General features: G+C 47.1%; 1 protein-coding gene across 1 annotated transcript in view; it reads right to left on the minus strand.

Annotated features, from left to right (window-relative positions):
• Positions 1 to 1,874: 1,874 nt before the first annotated feature.
• FASTKD2 (FAST kinase domains 2) overlaps positions 1,875 to 27,131 on the minus strand; it is a 51,592-nt gene continuing 26,335 nt past the window's right edge. Inside the window, 5 exon segments of the mRNA XM_063932690.1 lie at positions 1,875 to 2,068; positions 2,843 to 2,957; positions 14,235 to 14,322; positions 23,902 to 24,111; positions 25,807 to 25,955. Of these exon segments, the coding sequence (XP_063788760.1) occupies positions 1,958 to 2,068; positions 2,843 to 2,957; positions 14,235 to 14,322; positions 23,902 to 24,111; positions 25,807 to 25,955 (673 nt within the window). The 3' untranslated portion in view covers positions 1,875 to 1,957.

Below are 27,131 nucleotides of genomic sequence, written 5' to 3' on the forward strand. Positions count from 1 at the left end.
TCTATCATCACAAATCGTAAATGACGCCAGTGCTTTTTTATTTATAAAAATACACATAAAAAGTAGATTAACGGACTGCGTTCTCAGGGCGGGATTCTGAGTTGCACACATGCTGATGTGACCGGAGTTGAGCGATTTTCTGCAATCACAAAAGTCCCTAAAAGCGCTTACGGCGCAGGCATTACGCAGCGGGTACACGAAGGCACTATTACGATGGAGTCAGAGAGGTCTGGGAAAAGCGCTGTGTGCGCCCGATCGGTAACTGGGAGGTGGCTAAACAGATGCACGGAGAGGATTCCGCTTATGGGCCAAGCGCAGGTGCGTCGCTGCGGTTTTCCCATAATCGGACGTTCAATCGTTCACTTTGGAGGCCGCACTCAGACAGAAAATCTGCATATGACAGAGGGCTGGTGCAGGATTCCATGGTGGCATCTAAAAATGCACAGGGTGGTATTACAGCATGTACCGATGCTTTAAAGTGGGCGTCTCCACCCTCATATTCAAAAGGGGAACCAGAAAATAAATAGTTGCATGTGTGTAAAAATAAAACAACTCAAAGTAGAACGGTGGAACGACAGCCAGATTCTCACCCACTTTATTTTTTAGAAATCCCTCAATTTTCTGCATGTTCCGCTTTCCTTCTCTTGCCTGCAGGAGGCGTCTGTCTTCCGTCATCATTTTCTTGTATACAAAACCGTAGAACTATCAGCGCTAACCATAATATGCCGCCGTCTCTGTGCATGTAGCAAATAAAAGCATATGTTGCTCAATATATGAAGTCCCCGTGTTTTTAGTCGCAAGACACACAGATTGGCAGTATATTATATTTAGCGCTTTGTATACATATATGGCATAGATACTGCCAGGCAGCTGGTACCATGTACAATATCGGTAACACAGAGCGCAGGTAGATTTTATTTTCTGGATCATTTTTTTTGTGTACCGATTTTACAAACGGCTGCAGAAGGCGGTCAGACTGTCCGGATTTTTTTTTTTATATCCTCCACACAATTGAAAGGTACAGATGGAGCCTTGCTCATCTAGGCGTCTCTGCTGCACCTAGGTGCCCCAAGGCTTATTAGCATAAACCTTTCATCTATTGTTCTCAGCTGCAATACAATGCAGGGAAAACAATACAGCAGGGGATTAAGTCATTACAGCAGGGGATTAAGTCGGGATTCCGGCGTCGGTCACATGACCGCCAGAATCCCAACTATACATCTTCTGACCTCTAGAAATGTTCACGGTGCCAGCAGCAGAGCTGAAGGGACAACCTGTGCATAACACATTTTTCCTATAACTAGACGCGCCTTTTCTTCAAGCTTCCTGTTCCCCTAGGGACTGTTAATGCAGGATTCCGGGGGCTCTTACAGTACTCCCAAATCATGCAGCGGATCCCCACCACAAGTTCCTGATCTTACGCTTTACCTAAGGTAAAACCAGACACATCACGTATCTTACATAAGAAAGTCTTTGGCTGCAATCCTTAAACCCCCAAGTTACAAGTGAGAGACAGAAGGCAGATATATGGCGTACAGATGTCACACATGCTTCAAGCATGGCTTCCCAGGTCATAACATATGAAAGCATGCACCTCCCCAGAGCCAGCTACCAAGAACGTGGCCTCCTCCTCTCTAGCCAATTGTGTTCACAGATTTAAAAGGCTACCATATAAGGCACATTCCTTCCAGACGTCATCAGCTTTACGTAAAGCACGATGTAAGCGCCATCTTCTGGTGTCAAAGTATATTGCCACTTCAAAACACTAGAATTCCTTCTCGGTAACCAACATACATGAGATGAGGTGGGAGGGTTGTAGTACAGAAATAATGTACTAGTGTACAAATCCTAAAAAGCCAGGAGTTGGAGACGCATTTAAAATTTTAATTGATTTTATTCCATTCAGCAAATTAGGTCCATAACATAATCCATTGTGTGTCACGTGGGTCCACTCGTATTATTCTGCCGGAACTTCATGCGTGCTGTCAGCAGATTCTCGAAACACGTTCATCCTCAAAAATGCCACTTTCTCCTCATCAGGCATCCCGAAAAACCTGTGCACGGGAATCTTAGAAAGAGAAGGTTAGGTTAGTCGGTGAGCGCTGCGGAAGCTCATCTGGTTGTCGCCAGAATGCCACACATAACGGGGACCCTACGGGGGGGGGGGGGGGGATAAAAAAAAAAAAAGACACACACCAGTGATCTTCTCTAAATTCCAGGACACGGTGACCAGTAGGCGGCAGCACAGGCTTTCACATCACATCTGCCCAAGAGAAAACCAAACCTCCCTGACACCGCGTATGGCGATCATATAAAGGACTGCCGCGTTTCCTCATTAGGTCAATGAATCTAGTTTCTTATTACGCATCCAATCTATATTGAACTCCCTACCACAATTCTTCCATTCTACCCCCCTCCGCAGTGAGGTCCTCAGTCTACCACCACTTACTCCTGTGCTGACCGCAAATACATTACACAAAATAATCATATCTGGCTGAGCCACGTCACACCGTCAACGGGTGTGCTCAGTGTCACCACTAAGACACACAGGGGATGATGTATTAGTGGCCTATGACAGCCTATCAAATCAGCCATGTGAAACGCGTGAGAACGAATCAACGTCACGCATCAGGAGAGGGATTGTCATGTTTGGAATTCCCACTAATAAATCAGATATGGTTTGGGAACACTGTTACTCTTATTGGATTATAATCTCTCCTTTAGACAGTATGGAAATAGCCGGTGTTATATAACGCATTTTACTTACTAGAAGAAGAGACGTTTGAGCGTCATTGTGTATTATGTGGGGACGAGGAAAAGGAGGATGAACGAAGGAACTCACCAGCACAACATCAAAGCCATGAGACTTTATCAGCCGGGTCTTTGCAGCCACATTTCCATTTGGATGAAGAGACCCCAAAGTAAACGCACTTCTAGGAAAGCACAGTACAGCAATTCTATGTAAAATACAGAAAAGATACAAAACAGTGAGTTACTATCAGGCAAACAGGACAATAAATGATATTAGGGAAATGTGACCCTATAGAGAGAGTGTTTCACCCCTAAGTACGCTCAGTGCAGGACAGGGATTTCTGGGCAGCATGTGACGCACAGCAGAACCAGCCGCACTGAAACCATGAGACGTTAGAGTCCTCCTATAAGGACGGATCATCTACTGTACATGCACTGGCGGCTCAACCAACAACTCCCACAAAACCCGTACCTTCACAAAGACAGACAGATGTGTCCTCGTATATATCTTTGCTGCAGTTGCGCCAAACAGCCCCTCATGGCACGCCAGGGCCCGAGAGAATCTTCTAGCGTCAGGAGTCTCTTTTGCCGAAAAGGTGTCTGTGTCGCACGCAATGCATCTAGGATGCACGAGAGGACAGCACCAAGTCATGTGATAGGACACTTGTGTGTCTGTGTTCTACCGAGTCTCTGAATCTGTATACGCAGTGCTACAATGTATTTTTCCTGTTCTGCTCCGTATACAGACTCCGTCACACACAATATACAAGTGCTCTATATCACATTACTCAGCAGTCTCCCGATGCGTCCTAACCACATGGTTGTAACTAAGCAGCAGTTTTGAGAGACTCCCGGGCGTTGGGAGTTGCACGGGATCTGGCGGCTCACTCACACCAGGCTTCTTGCTCTGTGTGGCGTAGCAGGGCTACATGTATAAGGACACATATATAAGGGACACGAGGGGACTTGGGCTGCTGGTTACTTGGTGATGCACAGTGAAACTTTACCACACTAATGTGGTATCTTCCGGGCAAATGGAGGAAAGGATTTTTTCTCCCACATGTACTATGAGCCACAAGTGCACCATGCCATATACAGATGTGTCCTTTATCACTGCGGCTACAGTCGCACCATATAGCCCCCTCTCTGCGCATCAGGCCCTGTTTGTAAACGATTGCCGCTTTAAAAAACACACGGGCATTCTCACCCAAAGTCCTGCACCTATTACATTTACCCTAAAATGTGCATCTTATTTGCTTAATTGAAACACACAGAAGCGACACAACCAAACTGCTAGCTTGCACCGATCAACGGTGTGCGTGACGTTTGTACATCTGTGTGCGACAGAGCCTGGATCCTTATAAAAAGCGCCGGGATGAGAGCGGCTGTGTCTTTTCACACAACGTTCCATTCTGCTTCATCTGCGACTTTGCACGCGTGTAAGACTAATTCCTGTGCAGCCCCGCGTCTCTAGTACACCGTCTGCTGCTTAGTGACAAAGATGCAAAGTCAACATAAAAATGTGGTACGCTCTTGGCGGATCAATGCCTCGTGTTATATGGCGTACGGAAGCGCAGTAAGTGTGGACACAGCCGAAGGTGGAGCTCACAGGAGCAGAAAGAAATAATAAGAATTTACTCACCGGTAATTCTATTTCTCGTAGTCCGTAGTGGATGCTGGGTACTCCGTAAGGACCATGGGGAATAGACGGGCTCCGCAGGAGACTGGGCACTCTAAAAGAAAGATTAGGTACTATCTGGTGTGCACTGGCTCCTCTCTCTATGCCCCTCCTCCAGACCTCAGTTAAGGAAACTGTGCCCGGAAGAGCTGACACAACAAGGAAAGGATTTGGAATCCAGGGCAAGACTCATACCAGCCACACCAATCACACCGTATAACTTGTGATAACTATACCCAGTTAACAGTATGAACAACAGCTGAGCCTCAGTAACAGATGGCTCATAACAATAACCCTTTAGTTAAGCAATAACTATATACATGTATTGCAGAGAGTCCGCACTTGGGACGGGCGCCCAGCATCCACTACGGACTACGAGAAATAGAATTACCGGTGAGTAAATTCTTATTTTCTCCGACGTCCTAGTGGATGCTGGGAACTCCGTAAGGACCATGGGGATTATACCAAAGCTCCCAAACGGGCGGGAGAGTGCGGATGACTCTGCAGCACCGAATGAGCAAAGGCAAGGTCCTCCCTCAGCCAGGGTATCAAACTTGTAGAACTTAGCAAATGTGTTTGAACCCGACAAAGTAGCAGCTCGGCAAAGCTGTAAAGCCAAGACCCCTCGGGCAGCCGCCCAAGAAGAGCCCACCTTCCTTGTGGAATGGGCTTTTACCGATTTAGGATGCGGTAACCCTGCCGCAGAATGAGCTTGCTGAATCGTGTTACAGATCCAGCGCGCAATAGTTTGCTTTGAAGCCGGAGCACCCAGTTTGTTGGGTGCATGCAGGATAAACAGCGAGTCAGTTTTCCTGACTCCAGCCGTCCTGGCTACATAGATTTTCAAAGCCCTGACTACATCCAGCAACTTGGAAGCCTCCAAGTCCCGAGTAGCCGCAGGCACCACAATAGGTTGGTTCAAATGAAACGCTGATACCACCTTTGGGAGAAATTGGGGACGAGTCCTCAATTCTGCCCTGTCCATATGGAAGATCAGATACGGGCTTTTACATGACAAAGCCGCCAATTCTGACACACGCCTAGCTGAACCCAAGGCCAACAGCATGACCACCTTCCACGTGAGATACTTTAGCTCCACGGTCTTAAGTGGCTCAAACCAGTGTGATTTCAGGAAATCCAACATAACGTTAAGATCCCAAGGTGCCACTGGAGGCACAAAAGGGGGCTGAATATGCAGCACTCCCTTAACAAACGTCTGAACTTCAGGCAGTGAAGCCAGTTCTTTTTGAAAGAAAATAGATAGGGCCGAAATCTGGGCCTTTATGGATCCTAATTTTAGGCCCATAGTCACTCCTGACTGTAGGAAGTGCAGGAATCGACCCAGCTGGAATTCCTCTGTAGGGGCCTTCCTGGCCTCACACCAAGCAACACATTTTCGCCATATACGGTGATAATGTTTTGCTGTCACGTCTTTCCTAGCCTTTATCAGCGTAGGAATAACGTCATCCGGAATGCCCTTTTCCGCTAGGATCCGGCGTTCAACCGCCATGCCGTCAAACGCAGCCGCGGTAAGTCTTGGAACAGACAGGGCCCCTGCTGTAACAGGTCCTGTCTGAGAGGCAGAGGCCATGGGTCCTCTGAGATAATTTCTTGTAGTTCTGGGTACCAAGTTCTTCTTGGCCAATCCGGAACGATGAGTATAGTTCTTACTCCTCTCTTTCTTACTATCCTCAGTACCTTGGGTATGAGAGGAAGAGGAGGGAACACATAAACCGACTGGTACACCCACGGTGTCACTAGTGCGTCCACAGCTATCGCCTGAGGGTCCCGTGACCTGGCGCAATATTTTTTTAGCTTTTTGTTGAGGCGGGACTCCATCATGTCCACCTGTGGCAGTTCCCAACGGTTTACAATCTGTGTGAAGACTTCTTGATGAAGTCCCCACTCTCCCGGGTGGAGGTCGTGCCTGCTGAGGAAGTCTGCTTTCCAGTTGTCCACTCCCGGAATGAACACTGCTGACAGTGCTAGCACGTGATTCTCCGCCCATCGAAGAATCCTTGTGGCTTCTGCCATTGCCATCCTGCTTCTCGTGCCGCCCTGGCGGTTTACATGGGCGACCGCCGTGATGTTGTCTGACTGAATCAGTACAGATTGGTTTTGAAGCAGGGGCTCTGCTTGACTCAGGGCGTTGTAGATGGCCCTTAGTTCCAATATATTTATGTGTAAAGAAGTCTCCAGACTTGACCACTGTCCTTGGAAGTTTCCTCCCTGAGTGACTGCCCCCCATCCTCGGAGGGTTGCATCCGTGGTCACCAGGATCCAGTCCTGTATGCCGAACCTGCGTCCCTCGAGAAGATGAGCACTCTGCAGCCACCACAGCAGAGACACCCTGGCCCTTGGGGACAGGGTGATCAACCAATGCATCTGAAGATGCGATCCGGACCATTTGTCCAACAGATCCCACTGAAAGATCCTTGCATGGAACCTGCCGAAGGGAATTGCTTTGTAAGAAGCCACCATCTTTCCCAGGACTCGCGTGCAGTGATGCACTGACACCTGTTTTGGTTTCAGGAGGTCCCTGACCAGAGATGACAATTCCTGGGCCTTCTCCTCTGGGAGAAAAACCTTCTTCTGTTCTATGTCCAGAATCATTCCCAGGAAAAGCAGACGCGTCGGTAGGGATCAGCTGCAACTTTGGGATATTCAGAATCCAGCCGTGCTGTTGCAACATTTCCTGAGAGAGTGCTACGCTGACCAACAACTGCTCTTTGGACCTCGCCTTTATGAGGAGATCGTCCAAGTACGGGATAATTATAACTCCCTTTCTTCGAAGGAGTATCATCATTTCGGCCATTACCTTGGTAAATAGTCTCGGAGCCGTGGAGAGACCAAACGGCAACGTCTGGAATTGGTAATGACAGTCCTGTACCACAAACCTGAGGTACTCCTGGTGAGGTGGGAAAATGGGGACATGCAAGTAAGCATCCTTGATGTCCAGCGACACCATAAAATCCCCCTCTTCCAGGCTTGCAATAACCGCCCTGAGCGATTCCATTTTGAACTTGAACTTCTTTATATAAGTGTTCAAGGATTTTAAATTCAGGATGGGTCTCACCGAACCGTCCGGTTTCGGTACCACAAACATTGTGGAATAGTAACCCCGTCCCTGTTGAAGGAGGGGGACCTTGATTATCACCTGCTGGAGGTACAGCTTGTGAATTGCCGCCAGTACTACCTCCCTTTCCCTGGGAGCAGCTGGCAAGGCTGATTTGAGGTAACGGCGAGGGGGAGTCGCCTCGAACTCCAGCTTGTATTCCTGAGATACAATTTGTACAGCCCATAGATCCACTTGTGAGCGAACCCACTGATTGCTGAAGTTTCGGAGATGCGCCCCCACCGCACCTGGCTCCGCCTGTGGAGCCCCAACGTCATGCGGTGGACTTAGTGGAAGCAGGGGAGGATTTTTGTTCCTGGGAACTGGCTGCCTGGTGCAGCTTCTTTCCTCTACCCTTGCCTCTGGCCAGAAAGGATGCTCCTCTGACCCGCTTGCCTTTCTGAGGCCGAAAGGACTGCATTTGATAATACAGTGCTTTCTTAGGCTGTGAGCGAACCTGAGGCAAAAAAAGTCGACTTCCCAGCAGTTGCTGTGGATACGAGGTCCGAGAGACCTTCCCCAAATAGTTCCTCACCCTTATAAGGCAAAACCTCCATGTGTTTTTTTAGAATCAGCATCTCCTGTCCACTGCCGAGTCCATAATACTCTCCTGGCAGAAATGGACATTGCATTAATTCTAGATGCCAGCAGGCAAATATCCCTCTGTGCATCCCGCATATATAAGACGACGTCTTTTATATGTTCTATGGTTAGCAAAATAGTATCCCTGTCGAGGGAATCAATGTTGTCTGACAGGGTATAAGTCCATGCTGCTGCAGCACTACACATCCAGGCTGAAGCAATAGCAGGTCTCAGTAGAGTACCAGAGTGTGTAAACACAGACTTCAGGATAGCTTCCTGCTTTCTATCCGCAGGATCCTTTAGGGCGGCCGTATCCTGAGACGGCAGTGCCACCCTTTTAGATAAGCGTGTTAGCGCCTTGTCCACCCTAGGGGATGTTTCCCAACGTAACCTATCCGTTGGCGGGAAAGGGTACGCCATCAGTAACCTCTTAGAAATCACTAGTTTCTTATCAGGGGAACTCCACGCTTCTTCACACAAATCATTTAATTCATCAGATGGGGGAAAAGTCACTGGCTGCTTTTTCTCCCCAAACATAATACCCTTTTGGTGGTAACCGGGTTAATATCAGAAATGTGCAATACATCTTTCATTGCAGTAATCATGCATCGGATGGCTTTTGTAGACTGTACATTTGTCTCATCCTCATCTACACTGGAGTCAGACTCCGTGTCGACATCTGTGTCTACCATCAGAGCTAGCGGGCGTTTATGAGCCCCTGACGGCTTCTGAGTCGCCTGGGCAGGCGCGGGCTGAGACCCCGGCTGTCCCAAGGCTGCTGCGTCATCAAACCTTTTATGTAAGGAGATGACACTGTCGGTTAAGACCTTCCACATATCCATCCAATCAGGTGTCAGCCCCGTCGGGGGCGACACCACATGTATCTGCCCCTGCTCCGCCTCCACGTAACCCTCCTCATCAAACATGTCGACACAGCCGTACCGACACACCACACACACACAGGGAATGCTCAGACTGAGGACAGGACCGCACAAAGTCCTTTGGGGAGACAGAGAGAGTGTGTATGCCAGCACACACCACAGCGCTATATAACACAGGGATTTACACTGCTAATAAGTGATTTTCCCAATAGCTGCTTGTTTGTATCGATTTGTGCCTAAATTTATGTGCCCCCCCTCTCTTTTTAACCCGTCTTGTACCTGGATACTGCAGGGGAGAGCCTGGGGAGCGTGCTTCCAGCGGAGCTGTGAAGGAAAATAGCGCTGATGTGCTGAGGAAGAAGGCCCCGCCCCCTCAGCGGCGGGCTTCTGTCCCGCGTTTTGTGTGACTTAATGGCGGGGGTTTGCACACATATACAGTGCTAGACTGTATTGTGTGTGTAATTTGTGCCAAAAGGTATTATAATTGCTGCCCAAGGCGCCCCTTCCCCAGCGCCCTGCACCCTACAGTGACCGGAGTGTGTGGTGTGCTGTGGGAGCAATGGCGCACAGCTGCAGTGCTGTGCGCTACCTTAATGAAGAGAGGAGTCTTCTGCCGCCGATTTCAACTGTTCTTCTGTCTTCTGGCTCTGCAAGGGGGACGGCGGCGCGGCTCCGGGAACGGACGATCGAGGTCAGGCCCTGTGTTCGAACCCTCTGGAGCTAATGGTGTCCAGTAGCCTAAGAAGCACAAGCTAGCTGCAAGCAGGTAGGTTTGCTTCTCTCCCCTCAGTCCCTCGTAGCAGTGAGTCTGTTGCCAGCAGATCTCACTGAAAATAAAAAACCTAACAAATACTTTCTTTCTAGCAAGCTCAGGAGAGCCCACTAGGAGCACCCAGCTCTGGCCGGGCACAGATTCTAACTGAGGTCTGGAGGAGGGGCATAGAGGGAGGAGCCAGTGCACACCAGATAGTACCTAATCTTTCTTTTAGAGTGCCCAGTCTCCTGCGGAGCCCGTCTATTCCCCATGGTCCTTTCGGAGTTCCCAGCATCCACTAGGACGTCAGAGAAAAAAACGGATCAGACAATGGGATATAGTTACTAAGCTTCCGATTTTAACCGATTTGATGAAAAAACACAAAAGTGTCATCCCGGGAATTTACTAAAGTCAAATCTCGGCAGTGATGAGGGCATTCGTATTTTTTTTGAAGGCAAAGAAAAAAAATACAAATGAATACACCATCGGTCAAACACGCCTGTTATTTTATACAACTCGGTAATTAACTAAAAATTCGAATTCACAATCACTGCCAGCAATAGCCAAACACTGCCATGAAAAAGGACAAATCGTTAAAAAAAAAAGCAGTTTTCAAATAGACCTGCTTTTTTTTACCGTATTCTGATAGGCATGCACGGATCCGTGGGATCCGTGCATGCCTATCAGTGGGAGGGGTGTGAAATAGTTAAAAATCTGAATATTTTTTTTGCGTGGGGTCCCCCCTCCTAAGCATAACCAGCCTCGGGCTCTTTGAGCCGGTCCTGGTTGTAAAAATACGGGGGGGGAAATTGACAGGGGTTCCCCCATATTTTAACAACCAGCACCAGGCTCTGCGCCTGGTCCAAAAAATACGGGGGACAAAAAACGTAGGGGTCCCTTCGTATTTTTAACACCAGCACCGGGCTCCACTAGTCAGGGAGATAATGCCACAGCCGGGCAACTAGTCACCCCTGGCCGGGGTACCCTGGAGGCCCCCCCACCCCCTCCAGCCACCCAAGGACCAGGGGTGAAGCCCGAGGCTGTTACACCCCCCCCCCCAATCCAAGGGCGGCAGATGGGAGGCTGATAGCCTTTTGTGTAAAAAAAAAAAAAAGAATATTGTTTTGTGTAGCAGAACTACAAGTCTTAGCAAGCCTCCCCCGCAAGCTGGTACTTGGAGAACCACAAGTACCAGCATGCAGGGGAAAAATGGGCCCGCTGGTACCTGTAGTTCTACTACCAAAAAAATACCCAAATAAAAACAAAACACACACCGTGATAGTAAAATTTTATTAAACATACATGCACACTTACATACACACATACTTACTTACCTACCTATGTTGACACGAAGCAGTCGGTCCCCTTGTCCAGTAGAATCCCGGGGTACCTGTAAATAAAATTTACAAAAAATCCGGTGTAGATCGGTCCTCTTCTTAACAGTTATAATCCACGTACTTGTTAAAAACAATAAACCGAAATACCCGAACCACGCACTGAAAGGCCGACTGGCGGGACCCCCCGTGACTGCTGTCAAAGAGTGTCCCTTCAGCCAATCAGGGAGCGCCACGTCATGGCACTCTCCTGATTGGCTGTGTGCTCCTGAACGGTCAGTCAGGCTGCGTACTGTAGATACAATGTAGCGCAGAGGCGCTACATTGTATCCAATAGTGGGAACTTTGCGGTCTGCGGTAGACCGCGAGGTTAAGTGGGGCTAACAACAAGAGTGACCCCACTTAACCTCGCGGTCTATGGCAGACCGCAAAGTTCCCACCATTGGATATAATGGTGCGCCTCTGCGCTACATTGTATCTACAGTGCGCAGTCGGGGAAAGGGGATCCATGTGTAAACATGGATCCCCTTTCAGTGCGTGGTTCGGGTATTTCGGTTTATTTTTTTTTACCAAGTCCCTGGATTATAACTGTTAAGAAGAGGACCGATCTACACCGGATTTTTTGTAAGTATAATTTTATTTACAGGTACCCCGGGATTCTACTGGACAAGAGGACCGAGTGCTTTGTGTCAACATAGGTAAGTATGTATGTATGTATGTATGTATGTATGTATGTATGTATGTAAGTAAGTGTGCATGTATGTTTAATAAAATTTTACTATCACGGTGTGTGTGTTTTGTTTTTATTTGGGAATTTTATTTGTAGGTACCAGCGGGCCCGTTTCCCCCGGGCATGCTGGTACTTGTGGTTCTCCAAATACCAGCTTGCGGGGTAGGCTTGCTAAGACTTGTAGTTCTGCTACAAAAAAACAATATTCTTTTTTTTTTTACACAAAAGGCTATCAGCCTCCCATCCGCAGCCCTTGGATTGGGAAGGGGGGGGGACGGGGGGAGAGACAGCCTCGGGCTTCACCCCTGGTCCTTGGGTGGCTGGAGGGGGAAACCCCTGGATTTAAGGGGTCCCCACTCCTCCAGGGTACCCCGGCCAGGGGTGACTAGTTGGTGATTTAATGCCAGGGCCGCAGGGACCAATATAAAAGTGTCCCCCGGCTGTGGCATTATCTCCCTGACTAGTGGAGCCCGGTGTTGGTGTTAAAAATACAGGGGACCCCTACGTTTTTTTGTCCCCCGTATTTTTTGCACCAGGACCAGGCGCAGAGCCCGGTGCTGGTTGTTAAAATATGGGGAAACCCCTGTCAATTTCCCCCCCCCGTATTTTTACAACCAGGACCGGCTCAAAGAGCCCGAGGCTGGTTATGCTTAGGAGGGGGGACCCCACGCAAATTTTTTCAGGATTTTTAACACTTTATACACTTCTTTTAAGGTACACAATGAAGCCCTGCACGGATCTCACAGACCCGGCCGGGATTCATCGTGTTAAATTCGGCAGTGTTTTACTAATCACTCCCGTAAAACACTGCCCGAAATTCTGAATGACATCGACATCGGAAAACACGAAAATGCAGAATACGACAGCATAGTAAATGAGGCGTAAAAAATTCAAAAAGTTGCAAATTCACACATTCGATGTCATTCGTATTTATTCTCCCTCCAAATCTCGACAATTACGAATCTTAGTAAATATACCCCATTGTACCTTTACACCCATTTAGTAAAACACGGCTACACAGGCGATTTTTTGTGAATTTCAAGATTAATCTTCCAATAGCAGTTTCTTCCGTTTTTTTTACCCAAGCAATTGTCCTTTGTACTCTGTAGTACGATGATCTCCGTCAATCATACAATGTAATCACATTGACAACACATCACTCCACACTGTATAACAAGGTCAGTGATACAACACTCTCCTCCCGGGCTCGGGGCAGGAGAGTCTCTGCAGCACACTGGGTGATTATTTTCAGGAGAGTAACCACAGAACGGTGCATAAAATGCTGCAGCCACATTGTGTTTTATTAAGTGATTAATCTGACGACCGTCAATCATCGGAGATCCAACAGCAGAGCCCGGGAACCCGTCCATGTAGCGCTACCTTTCCTGCCCTTGGCTGACTCTTGAGACAAGAAAACCAATGACAGACATTCGGCGACGGAAGCAAATGCCACGGTGTTCTGTAGGATTAAGAAAACCCCTCACCGGAACGGATTTGATTATTAACATTTACTTATATCTCACCAGCATATTCTATTGCGCTTTACATGGTGCCTGGACCAAAAAGCAGCCCCAGTTATCATTCCTCGTCCAGCAAATGTTAGTTCGCAGTGTGCATTCAGACACGGAGCGTTATCCTTGCAGATTTACCAGTCTGACTGCTAGATGGTGAAACGCGATTGGTCACTCCTGAGAACGCATTTCCACCACTCCGGTGTGCATTACCCCACTCAAGCAGACTTTTGCCATTGAGGCTTGGGTGGCGGCTCCATATGGGAACCCAATACATGAAGCTCCTGACAAATTATCCTTGTACAGGAGCTGCTTCCAGAGACGGCTTAATTCTAGGTCGTGAGCGGTGCAATTGAGGACAGAGGATTATTACATGACGTGCGCTTCAGCACTGGTCTACCACCATTCTGCGAGCGAGTCTGGCCACACCTCTGACTGACGCTGTGCGGTTGCCCACAGAACTTTAGAGACTAGTGTGCGAAACTTCTGAGATACTCAAACCACCCCACCTGGAGCAACCCTCTGGTGTTTGTTCTGAACAACAACAACTTAGCCTCTTGGCCATGCCTATATACGGAGTAGCTGTCACACACTTGGCTGATTAGATCATTGTATTAGCATGCTGGCATAGAGGTGTACTGTATCTTATAAGAGCGATCTTATAAATACATAAACACGTGCCATAAATATATACATTTATTTTCTTGGATTTAAAATGACGCCACAACTGCTCCTCAGCGCCAGGCGGCAGATATAATCACGCAATTTTAATACACTAGCAGATCTAATTAGAAACTATGAAGTAATATACAAACGTTGCACAAGGCAGTGAACTGTGAAATAAAACCGTCCGCTCCTCTATGTGAGGGCTAGGTGGGATAGCGATACGCTTTCTTACCTTACAGTATTTTGGGAACGGTCGCTGGTCTGTAGGCTGTCTACTGGGACCAACTTCTTCTGTTCTGTGTCCCAAGCCAGTACAAAGTCTGCAAGAGTCAGAGAAGTCACATCACTCACACTCTGCTTTACATGAATCCAATCTCCCCGCTTATAGGATCTATATGCAATCACTAGGTCCTGTCTGCCCACCGAGGAGACCAAGAGTGGGAAACCCTGTAATACTTTCACTACAAACCACATTCACCGACGTTCATGCTGCGCTACGGGTGCCAACCAGCAGTGTGTGCGGAGCACTGCAATACAGAGAAGCAGCATTTTCAGTGATGAATCTCTATGTGCGGAATCTAACAGCCTGCGATTTGCTGGAGTCGGTGCAATGGTCATTAAACTGGCAATTAGTTTATAAGGAAAACCAGATTGGTTACGCCGTCACATGAATTGCTATTTTGCTGAAATCGCACCTGCTCCCACAAATCGTGAGTTATTGTATTTGGCCCTATAGCTTTAGGGTGACAGCGTACAGAACACCAGAGACAGGAGAAGCAGAGGATTCCCAGTGTAAGTTAATGTCTGAATGTGGAGATCTGAGGAAGCTGATTTAGAACTTGCAGAAGTGTCGTCATACAGCTTTGCTGCAGTCACGCCAAACAGCCCCTCTTGGCACGCCAGGCTGCGTGAGAATCTTCTAGCGTCGAACCGAAAACGCAGTATGACTAGGACACACGAGGAGACTGCGCTGAGTAATGCGATATATGGCACTGTATATCTGTGTGCAACTCTCAATCTACATACGAAGTGCAACAATACAGTTCTGTTCCGTATACAGACTCACACACAATATACAAGTGTCGTTTACTAAATTAAATCAACACAATCTCCTCGTATGTCCTAGTCGCATTGTATTGTGACTAAGTCGCAACGTTAGCAGAGCTGCATGGGCCCCGGCGGCTCACTTACGCCAGGCATCTCGCGGTGCGTGCCGTATTGATGCTGGACGTAGGAGGGACACATCTATAGGCAGTGAAAGGCATTGATGGTCTTTTACCAAAGGAGTCCGGCGTGTATTATAAGGTCACCGGTTTGATGGAGGTCAGACGTGAATCAAAAACCCTGTGAGGTACATAAAATCGGAGGACCCTGCTCGTCTCTCCTCTCGCAGGCTGCCATATAGGGGACCCAGCTGCTGAGAGGTAATAGAGATTGCTGGGATTGAGCTAGAAGCACGCTATGGCATCCCTACATACAATATACTATAGCCAGTTGGGTTTCCCATTATTGATACACTTGGGGATATATATTTACTAAGGTCCTGATTTTGTCCGAGTTTTTTATTTATTTTTTACTAAGTGTCATCTCGGGAATTTACTAAACACAAATCTCGTCAGTGTTGGGGCTATTCGGATTTTTTCCCCCCGGCTGAGTTTACAAATACGAATGAATACACCATCGGTCAAACACGGCTGTTACTTGATACAACTCAGTAATTAACTAATAATTCGTATTCACACTAACTGCCGACAATAGCCAAACACTGCCGGGAAAGCATAGAAATCGTTAAAAAGAAGCATTTTAAAATAGACCTGCTTTTTGCTGGCGTGTTCAGATAGGCATGCACGGATCTCACTGATCCGTGCATGCCTATCTGTGGCAAGGGGTCTAAAAGAGTTAAAAATCTGGAGAAAAAAAAAAATTGCGTGGGGTCCCCCCTCCTAAGCATAACCAGCCCCGGGCTCTTTGAGCCGGTCCTGGCTGTTTAAATACCGGGGGGAAAATGACTGTGGTCCCCCGGTATTTAGACAACCAGCACTGGGCTCTTGGGACGGCCCTGGTTCCAAAAATACGGGGAACAAAAGACGTAGGGGTCCCCCGTATTTTTAAAACCAGCACCGGGCTCCACAGTCGGGGGACACTTTTATACTGGTCCCTGCGGCAGTGGCATTACCCCTTCCACCTCCAACTGGTCACCCCTGGCCGGGGTTCCATAGAGGAGTAGGGACCCCTTAAATCAAGGGGTCACCCCCTCCAGGCACCCAAGGACCAGGGGTGAAGCCCGAGGCTGTCCCCCCCATCCCTGGGCGTTGGATGGGGGGCTGATAGTCTGTGTAAAAAAAATAAGAATTTACTTACCGATAATTCTATTTCTCATAGTCCGTAGTGGATGCTGGGACTCCGTCAGGACCATGGGGAATAGCGGGCTCCGCAGGAGACAGGGCACATCTAAAAAAGCTTTTAGGTCACATGGTGCGTACTGGCTCCTCCCCCTATGACCCTCCTCCAAGCCTCAGTTAGGTACTGTGCCCGGACGAGCGTACACAATAAGGAAGGATCTTGAATCCCGGGTAAGACTCATACCAGCCACACCAATCACACCGTACAACTTGTGATCTGAACCCAGTTAACAGTATGATAACACAAACGAAGTAGCCTCTGAACAGATGGCTCACAACAACAGTAATAACCCGATTTTTGTAACAATAACTATGTACAAGCATTGCAGACAATCCGCACTTGGGATGGGCGCCCAGCATCCACTACGGACTATGAGAAATAGAATTATCGGTAAGTAAATTCTTATTTTCTCTAACGTCCTAGTGGATGCTGGGACTCCGTCAGGACCATGGGGATTATACCAAAGCTCCCAAACGGGCGGGAGAGTGCGGATGACTCTGCAGCACCGAATGAGAGAACTCCAGGTCCTCCTTAGCCAGAGTATCAAATTTGTAAAATTTTACAAACGTGTTCTCCCCTGACCACGTAGCTGCTCGGCAAAGTTGTAATGCCGAGACTCCTCGGGCAGCCGCCCAGGATGAGCCCACTTTCCTTGTGGAATGGGCCTTTACAGATTTAGGCTGTGGCAGGCCTGCCACAGAATGTGCAAGTTGGATTGTACTACATATCCAACGTGCAATCGTCTGTTTAGACGCAGGAGCACCCAACTTGTTGGGTGCATACAATGTAAACAACGAGTCAGATTTTCTGACTCCAGCTGTCCTTGAAATATATATTTTTAATGCTCTGACAACGTCCAGTAACTTGGAGTCCTCCAAGTCGCTAGTAGCCGCAGGCACCACAATAGGCTGGTTCAAGTGAAATGCCGAAACCACCTTAGGGAGAAATTGAGGACGTGTCCTCAATTCTGCCCTGTCCGAATGGAATATCAGATATGGGCTTTTGTATGACAAAGCTGCCAACTCCGAAACTCTCCTGGCTGAAGCCAGGGCCAACAGCATGGTTACCTTCCATGTAAGGTATTTTAAATCTACCGATTTTAAAGGCTCAAACCAATGAGATTTGAGAAAATTTAGAACCACGTTCAAATCCCACGGTGCCACTGGAGGCACTATTGGGGGTTGTATATGTAGTACACCTTTGACAAAAGTTTGTACTTCAGGCACTGACGCCAATTCCTTCTGGAAGAAAATTGATAAGGCCGAAATTTGAACTTTAATGGACCCCAATTTGAGGCCCATAGACAATCCTGCTTGCAGGAAATGTAAGAATCGACCCAATTGAAATTCTTCCGTTGGAGCCTTCTTGGCCTCACACCACGCAACATATTTTCTCCAAATGCGGTGATAATGTTGTGCGGTCACTTCTTTCCTGGCTTTAATTAAAGTAGGAATAACTTCCTCAGGAATGCCCTTCTCTTTTAGAATCCGGCGTTCAACCGCCATGCCGTCAAACGCAGCCGCGGTAAGTCTTGGAACATACAAGGTCCCTGCTGAAGCAGATCCCTTCTTAGAGGTAGAGGCCACGGATCCTCCGTGAGCATCTCTTGAAGTTCCGGATACCAAGTTCTTCTTGGCCAGTCCGGAGCTACCAGTATTGTTCTTACTCCTCTTTTCCGTATAATTCTCAGGCAGAGGAGGGAACACATACACTGACTGGTACACCCACGGTGTTACCAGAGCGTCCACAGCTATTGCCTGAGGGTCTCTTGACCTGGCGCAATACCTGTCCAATTTTTTGTTGAGGCGAGACGCCATCATGTCCACCTTTGGTTTTTCCCAACGGTTCACAATCATGTGGAAAACTTCTGGATGAAGTCCCCACTCTCCCGGGTGAAGGTCGTGTCTGCTGAGGAAATCTGCTTCCCAGTTGTCCACTCCCGGGATGAACACTGCTGACAGTGCTACGACATGATTCTCCGCCCAGCGCAGAATCCTTGCAGCTTCTGCCATTGCACTCCTGCTTCTCGTGCCGCCTTGTCGGTTTACGTGGGCGACTGCCGTGATGTTGTCGGACTGGATCAACACCGGCTGACCCTGAAGCAGCGATTTTGCCAGGCTTAGAGCATTGTAGATCGCTCTTAGCTCCAGTATATTTATGTGAAGAGACGTCTCCAGGTTTGACCACACGCCCTGGAAGTTTCTTCCCTTTGTGACTGCTCCCCAACCTCGTAGGCTGGCATCCGTAGTCACCAGGACCCAGTCCTGTATGCCGAATCTGCGGCCCACTAACAGATGGGCAGTCTGCAACCACCACAGGAGAGACAACCTTGTTCTCGGTGACAGTGTTATCCGCTGATGCATGTGCAGATGCGATCCGGACCATTTGTCCAGCAGATCCCACTGAAATGTTCGTGCATGGAATCTGCCGAATGGAATCGCTTCGTACGAAGCCACCATCTTTCCCAGGACTCTTGTGCATTGATGTACTGACACAGTTCCTGGTTTTAGGAGGTTCTTGACAAGTTCGGATAACTCCCTTGCTTTCTCTTCCGGGAGAAATACCTTTTTCTGAACCGTGTCCAGAATCATGCCCAGGAACAGCAGATGTGTTGTCGGGGTCAATTGAGATTTTGGAAGATTTAGAATCCACCCGTGTTGCTGAAGCACTACTTGTGTTAGCGCTACACCGACTTCCAGCTGTTCTCTGGACTTTGCCCTTATCAGGAGATCGTCCAAGTAAGGGATAATTAATACGCCTTTTCTTCGTAGAAGAACCATCATTTCGGTCATTACCTTGGTAAAGACCCGAGGGGCCGTGGACAACCCAAACGGCAGCGTTTGAAACTGATAATGACAGTCTTGTATCACGAACCTGAGATACCCTTGGTGTGAGGGGTAAATCGGGACATGTAGATAAGCATCTTTTATGTCCAAGGACACCATGAAGTCTCCTTCTTCCAGATTCGCTATCACTGCTCTGAGTGACTCCATCTTGAACTTGAATTTCTTTATGTACAGGTTCAAGGATTTCAGATTTAGAATAGGCCTTACCGAACCGTCCGGTTTCGGTACCACAAATAGTCAAGGTACCCCTCCTACAACAGGGAAAGGGGTATTATTCCACACTATCACCTGCTGAGAATACAGCTTGTGAATGGCTTCCAAAACCGACGTCCTTTCTGAGGGAGACGTTGGTAAAGCAGACTTTAGGAACCGGCGAGGGGGAGACCTTTCGAACTCCAGCATGTAACCCTGAGATACTATCTGCAGGACCCACGGGTCCACTTGTGAGTGAACCCATTGATTGCTGAAAATCTTGAGTCGACCCCCCACCGTTCCTGAGTCCGCTTGTAAAGCCCCAGCGTCATGCTGATGGCTTTGTAGAAGCCGGGGCGGGCTTCTGTTCCTGGGCAGGGGCTGCTTGCTGCCCTTTCTTACCCTTTCCTCTGCCTCGCGGCAGATAAGACTGTCCTTTTGGTCGCTTTTTATAGGAGCGAAAGGACTGCGGCTGAAAAGACGGTGTCTTTTTCTGTTGGGAGGGGGTCTGAGGTAAAAAAGTGGATTTGCCGGCAGTTGCCGTGGCCACCAGGTCCGAAAGACCGACCCCAAACAATTCCTCTCCTTTATATGGCAATACTTCCATATGCCTCTTGGAATCCGCATCACCTGACCACTGTCGCGTCCATAAACTTCTTCTGGCAGATATGGACATCGCGCTTACTCTTGATGCTAGAGTACAAACATCCCTCTGAGCATCTCGCATATAAAGGAAAGCATCCTTTAATTGCTCTAGAGTCAATAAAATACTGTCCCTATCCAGGGTATCAATATTTTCAGTCAGAGAATCCAACCACACTACCCCAGCACTGCACATCCAGGCTGAGGCTATTGCCGGTCGCAGTATAACACCAGTATGTGTGTATATACTCTTCAGTGTAGTTTCCAGCCTCCTATCTGCTGGATCCTTGAGGGCGGCCGTATCAGGAGACGGCAACGCCACTTGCTTTGATAAACGTGTGAGCGCCTTATCCACCCTAGGGGGTTTTTCCCAGCGCGCCCTAACCTCTGGTGGGAAAGGGTATAATGCCAATAACTTCTTGGAAATTAGCAGTTTTCTATCGGGGTTAACCCACGCTTCATCACACACGTCATTCAATTCCTCTGATTCTGGAAAAAATACAGGTAGTTTTTTCACCCCCCACATAATACCCCTTTTTGAGGTACCAGCAGTATCAGAGATCTGCAAAGCCTCCTTCATTGCCGTGATCATATAACGTGTGGCCCTATTGGAAAATACGTTTGTTTCTTCACCGTCGACACTAGATTCATCTGTGTCGGTACCCGTGTCGACTGACTGAGGTAAAGGACGTTTTACAGCCCCTGACGGTGTCTGAGACGCCTGAACCGGTACTAACTGGTTAGCCGGGCGTCTTATTTCGTCAACTGACTTTTGTAATGTGCTGACATTATCACGTAATTCCATAACTAAAGCCATCCATTCCGGTGTCGACTCCCTAGGGGGTGACATTACCATCATCGGCAATTGCTCTGCCTCCACACCAACATCGTCCTCATACATGTCGACACACACGTACCGACACACAGCAGCCACACAGGGAATGCTCTAATCGAAGACAGGACCCCCTAGCCCTTTGGGGAGACAGAGGGAGAGTTTGCCAGCACACACCAAAAGCGCTATAAATGTATATAAACAACCCTAGAAGGTGTTGTTTACTATATATGCGCTCTTAATATATAAATATCGCCAATTTATGCCCCCCTTCTCTTTGTTACCCTGTTTCTGTAGTGCAGTGCAGGGGAGAGACCTGGGAGCCTTCCTCACCAGCGGAGCTGAGCAGGAAAATGGCGCTGAGTGCTGAGGAGAATAAACTCCGCCCCTTTTTCGGCGGGCTTTTCCCCGGTTTTTAAGAAACTGGCCTGGGTTAAAATACATACATATAGCCTTAATGGCTATATGTGATGTATTTATTTTGCCACTAAAGGTAATTATATTGCTGCCCAGGGCGCCCCCAGCAGCGCCCTGCACCCTCCGTGACTGAGTCAGTGAGCCGTGTGACAACAATGGCGCACAGCTGCCGTGCTGTGCGCTACCTTCAAGAAGACTGAGGAGTCTTCTGCCGCCTGCTTTCCGGACCTCCGTTCTGCCGTCTCTTCAGCGTCTGTAAGGGGGATCGGCGGCGCGGCTCCGGGACGAACCCCAGGCTGACCTGTGTTCCGACTCCCTCTGGAGCTAAGTGTCCAGTAGCCTAAGACTCCAATCCATCCTGCACGCAGGTGAGTTGGAAATCTCTCCCCTAAGTCCCTCGATGCAGTGATCCTGTTGCCAGCAGGAATCACTGAGATTGAAACCTAAAAAAAAACTTTTCTAAACAGCTCTTTAGGAGAGCCACCTAGATTGCACCCTCTCGGACGGGCACAAAAACCTAACTGAGGCTTGGAGGAGGGTCATAGGGGGAGGAGCCAGTACGCACCATGTGACCTAAAAGCTTTTTTAGATGTGCCCTGTCTCCTGCGGAGCCCGCTATTCCCCATGGTCCTGACGGAGTCCCAGCATCCACTAGGACGTTAGAGAAAGAATATTGTCTGTTGTTGTAGAACTACAAGTCAAAGCAAGTCTTCCCCGCTTGCTGGTACTTGGAGAACCACAAGTACCAGCATGCAGCGAATTAACGGGCCCGCTGGTACCTGTAGTTCTACAACAAAAGAAATACCCAAATAAAAGCAGTCACGGGGGGGTCACGGCATTCGGGAAAAGGGGTTTCATGGTTTCTTTTTTCATTTTTGTTTTTTTTAACCTTGTGGATTCTACATGGAACGAAGAGGACCGATCATCACTGGAAAACAGGCTTTTTTGTTTTCCCAGCTTTCCTTCTGGAATCTACTTGACAAGGGGACCAAGGGGCTCCGTGGGACACTAGGTAAGTATGTGTGAGTGTGCATGTATGTTAATTAAAGTTATACTGTCACGGTATGTGTGTGTATTGTTTTTATTTGGGTATTTCTTTTGTTGTAGAACTACAGGTACCAGCGGGCCCGTTAATTCCCCACATGCTGGTACTTGTGGTTCTCCAAGTACTAGCAAGCGGGGAAGGCTTGGGAGGGGTGTGTGTGTGGGGGGGGGGGGAGGAGACAGCCACCGGGCTTCACCCCTGGTCCTTGGGTGCCTGGAGGGGTGGGAACCCTTTGATTTAAGGGGTCCCCACTCCTCCAGGGAACCCCGGACAGGGGTGACTAGTTGGGGTGGGGGGGTACTGCCACGGCCGCAGGGACCTATATAAAAGTGTCCCCCAGTTGTGGCATTATCTCTCAGGCTAGTGGAGCCCGGTGCTGGTTTTAAAAGCTGGTTTTAAAAATACGGGGGACACCTACGTCTTTTGTCCCCCGTATTTTTGAAACCAGGGCCGGCCCAGGAGCCGGTGCTGGTTGTCTAAATACGGGGAGACCCCAGTCATTTCCCCCCCGGTTTTTAAACAACCAGGACCAGCTCAAAGAGCCCAAGGCTGGTTATGCTTAGGAGGGGGGACCCCACGCAAATTTTTTCACACTTCATTGTGTACAGTATGAAAAGACTGTAAACATTTAAGCCCTGCACAGATCTCACTGATCCGGCCGGGCTTTGTTGTGTTATATCCATCAGTATTATACTAATCCCTCCCGTAAAACACTGCCTGACAATACGAATCACATCAACATCGGAAAATACGAAAAACTAAAACTCGGCATCTTAGTAAATTACCGAAAATAATTTCAAAAAGTTGCAGAAACATACAGCCGATAAAATTCGGGTTTAAACTCCCACCAATTTGGCAGGAACACGAATCTTAGTAAATAATCCCCTTGGAAGGAATATCTTCATAATGGAGTGCAAGCAATGTGTAAACCAATCAAAAACAGTAATTTCCTTGAATGCTTGGATTACACCTAATGTTTACCAATCCCTACGAAGCCTTGAATAACACAGTGTAGCATACACACTAACTGAGCAAAAGTGTCTCTCCACTAGTTCCAGCTGCCAGCATTAAGGTCTAGTCTCTACTATCATGAGACAACACTGAAATATATCTAGTTGTATATTATGCCAACTGGCTATATAGGTTATAATATAACTTGTACTGTGATCTTCATAAACGTAGTTGACCATTTAAGTGTATTGTAGAGATAAATTACTGCCTGCTATTATGGTCCTCAATGGTAGTCCTTTTCATACACCGCCATGTGATTTATATTAAGTGTGTTCTGTTATTTGCAGATTAAACGTTGTAAGATTTATAGACTGCGCTTCTCTTGTCTGATACAGAAGCATCATTTTGTTATCCCACTTTGACTATAAAAATCCTACACCTAGAATGCGTCTGCGTCAGCACTTCTATAATCGTTTTGGAATCCTTTGGAGACTCCGCCAGGTAACTGAACACCCCAGGTCCCTGGAAGCTCACGTATCATTAAAATGTAAACATTCTTAGTGGTATATACCAATGTAGTAGCTGCCGGGGATCTGCATGCTGTACTGGTACAAGTTTGGTTCTCCTATATAGTCTTGCAGATAAGTGTGGAAGCGTTGGATGGAAGTCGCGCCCATCACTGGAGCCTTTATCAAACTCGGCAGCGAAGCTCGTTCCTGAGACGTGTCCAACATCCAGCTCGTTTTAATGTGGTTCCACATTGTTCTTTCGCTCTCCGTGCCTGAGAAAATACAATGGAAAGATTCCAAATAACTATACAATTCACATGTGCCTCTCTATATCAAAGCCGAGCTTTATTAAATAAAAATTGATTGCCTAAAAAGAAAGAAAAAAAAAATACAAGAGAAGAAAACGGAAAAATACAACATCACGCGTGGGTACCGCGTCCACTTACACTTGTAGCTAGATTGAGAACAGAATATTGAATGTTATGTTTTAATAAGTGAAGACGCAGGAGCCAAAATCAGCTCGTGTCCTTCCTCCATTATACAGCAGTTTATTACGCAGCACAACAAGTGGCCCAGTCAGCTGATTGTCATCGCACTACGGACGAACTGCGGCCAGCGACGAGAACATGCATCCTGACTGCCATCAGCTCCCCGCAGCTGCACCCATCAGACACTTCTGACTGCCCTGGCGGCTTTACATCAACTGGCTGTAAAGTCCCCCACACTCGTAAGGCAAGAAATGAGACATTATTTATTTATTATTATTTATTACCAGTTATTTATACAGCGCACACATATTCTGCAGCGCTGTATAGAGAATATTTGCCCATTCACATCTGTCCCTGCCCCAGTGGAGCTTACAATCTATATTCCCTATCACATGTACACACACACACATTCACGCTAGGGTTAATTTTGTGCCAATTAACATACCAGTATATTTTTGAATTGTGGGAAGAAACCGGAGTACTCTGAGTAACCCCACACAAGTACGGGGAGAATATACAAACTCCACACAGTTAGGGCCCTGGTGGGAATCGAACTCAAGAACTCAGTGCTGTGAGGCAGTAATGCTGACCACTACACCATCCGTGCTGCTATTGGTTTCTATGTGTGTTGCAAAATCATCAACACTGTGCAACTGTGGACTTGCACATAAAATGCAGAATTCTCCCCGCAATGGAGCAGAGGATCAGGGTTACAATAACTCATTTTAAAATACATTAGCATTTTGGAAGTTACTTTTTTACTTTGTTTATATTTATTTATCGCCGTCCATCATTAATGTAATGGAGAGAGGGGGCAACGTGTGACCCTCCCACCCCAGACCCTAGCCTGCCCTCTAGTGTCTAACCCGAACCCTCCCGCAACCTAGACCCGAACCCTCCAACAGCATTACCTTAACCTTCCCCTCCAAGCCTGCAGAATGTCGACATGTCACAGGTCAAAATATAAACAATGACAAAACCGTCAACATTTTGATGCTGCCATTATGGTTGTGACATTCTGAATGTCAGCAGAGTGACGCCATCCCGTGAACTCCACCGGTAGCTGCTGTAGGTCTTTCATCACACGCAGAAGTTATAATTCTGTTCTACTGTCAGCGAGAACCACCGTTATCTTCGTATCGCTAAAGAACGTCAGCGGCACAGGACAATGTTAAGTAAACTTGTTTAAAAACTGCAATTAAAATGTATTTAAAAGTTGCAATTTATACCCCACAGACACGAGGGATAGTCAGTTGCCCCCCTTCCCGCATCCTGTACAGAACAGACTGATAAATAAGTTACAAGCATCCAGATTATAGATTGCACAAACTGACCACAAGGTATCGTACAGAGTTACAGCATAGGGAATATGTGTAGCCACTTACCGGGATTTGTACAGGCTACATCACAGACAATTGCATGTATAGATAAATAAAACCAGGACAGAACTACTGAGCACGACCTGGGCCACACACTCACTTAGCACACTTTCATCCATTAGGATCCTGTTTATTGCAGACTGAGGCAGAAATCCAAGCAGCCAGAAGCTGTACACAATTCCCAGAAGATGCGAGTGTTTCATCCCATCCAGATGCAACATCAGTGATTTCTCCAGAGCCTCCAGGAACCTTAAAATGCAGAGCACAGAATAAAGAGAGATTCCATCAGTTTAAAAAGCAAAATGCTCCCACCCCGATTTCTCTACAGACGTTTTACTACTATTCTGAGACGAATCATTCCCTTCAACAATAATCACTGACTCGTATGATTCAGAAGCGATAATATAGAATGCTTTTACATTTACTGGATCATGAACAGTACACCTTTTAAATATTTAATATTCATAATTAAAGTATTTAACCAACTTGCTATTTGAGCGTATTGTCCTTCATTTTTCCCCAGTTATCTGTAAAACAGGTTCTTTAACGTACCCCTTTTATGGCTATTTATGGTTCTTCCCCATGTCTGAGACCAGCAATGTTAAAAACTTATTATATGGTAATATCACACAATCTCTCTTTAATTGTTTAAAACTTTGTCCACTAGGTGGTGCTACTCCACACAAATTGTTTGTGTGTATGTTATCTCTATCTATATATATATATATCTATACATTACACACACACACACACACACATATAGATATAGATATATAGATATATATCTATATCTCAAGATAATCAATTACCTGCGCTCTTTGTTTATTCACTCTTAGGTGTCTTTATGTGTGAAAACTCTGAGGTTCACGTTTATCGGAACCTTTAGAGAGCAGTTCGGCAGCTAGACCCAGAGAATGATCCTCTACCACAGAGGGCCTGTAGTAAGTAGATATAGCAAGGTTTCTCAAGGGGCACCTAGTCTTAATAATTTGAACCTTTTTTAGGAGTATTTAAACCTTTGCAGTGGTAATGGAGATAGCTGTTCTGTACTTTATCACCTGATCATTGAGTACAATCAAATCAAAACATTTCTTAAAAACATATAACAATTTATTACAAAGTTGTAAACATTTATAGCAATAAAACGATACAGTTGGGATAGATATTTCTCTATCTTAATTTGGCTTATACAATAGGATTCTTTAGAACATTGCGTTTCCTGTAAGGATGTTGGCCAATGCGTTTCGTCATCAATGACTTCATCAGGGGTATTCTAAGTTATTTGTGTAGATTTTCCAGTGGTGTAAGATCCCTCAACCATAGGTTTTTCTATAGACCTGTTTAATTACGGTTGACACTTCATTTTTTAAAAACTTTCGTTTGCCAAAACATAGAGAATATTCAAGATTCAATCCTTGTGACGGT

The sequence above is a fragment of the Pseudophryne corroboree genome, chromosome 7 (genome assembly GCF_028390025.1).
Source record: "Pseudophryne corroboree isolate aPseCor3 chromosome 7, aPseCor3.hap2, whole genome shotgun sequence".
NCBI lineage: Eukaryota > Metazoa > Chordata > Amphibia > Anura > Myobatrachidae > Pseudophryne > Pseudophryne corroboree.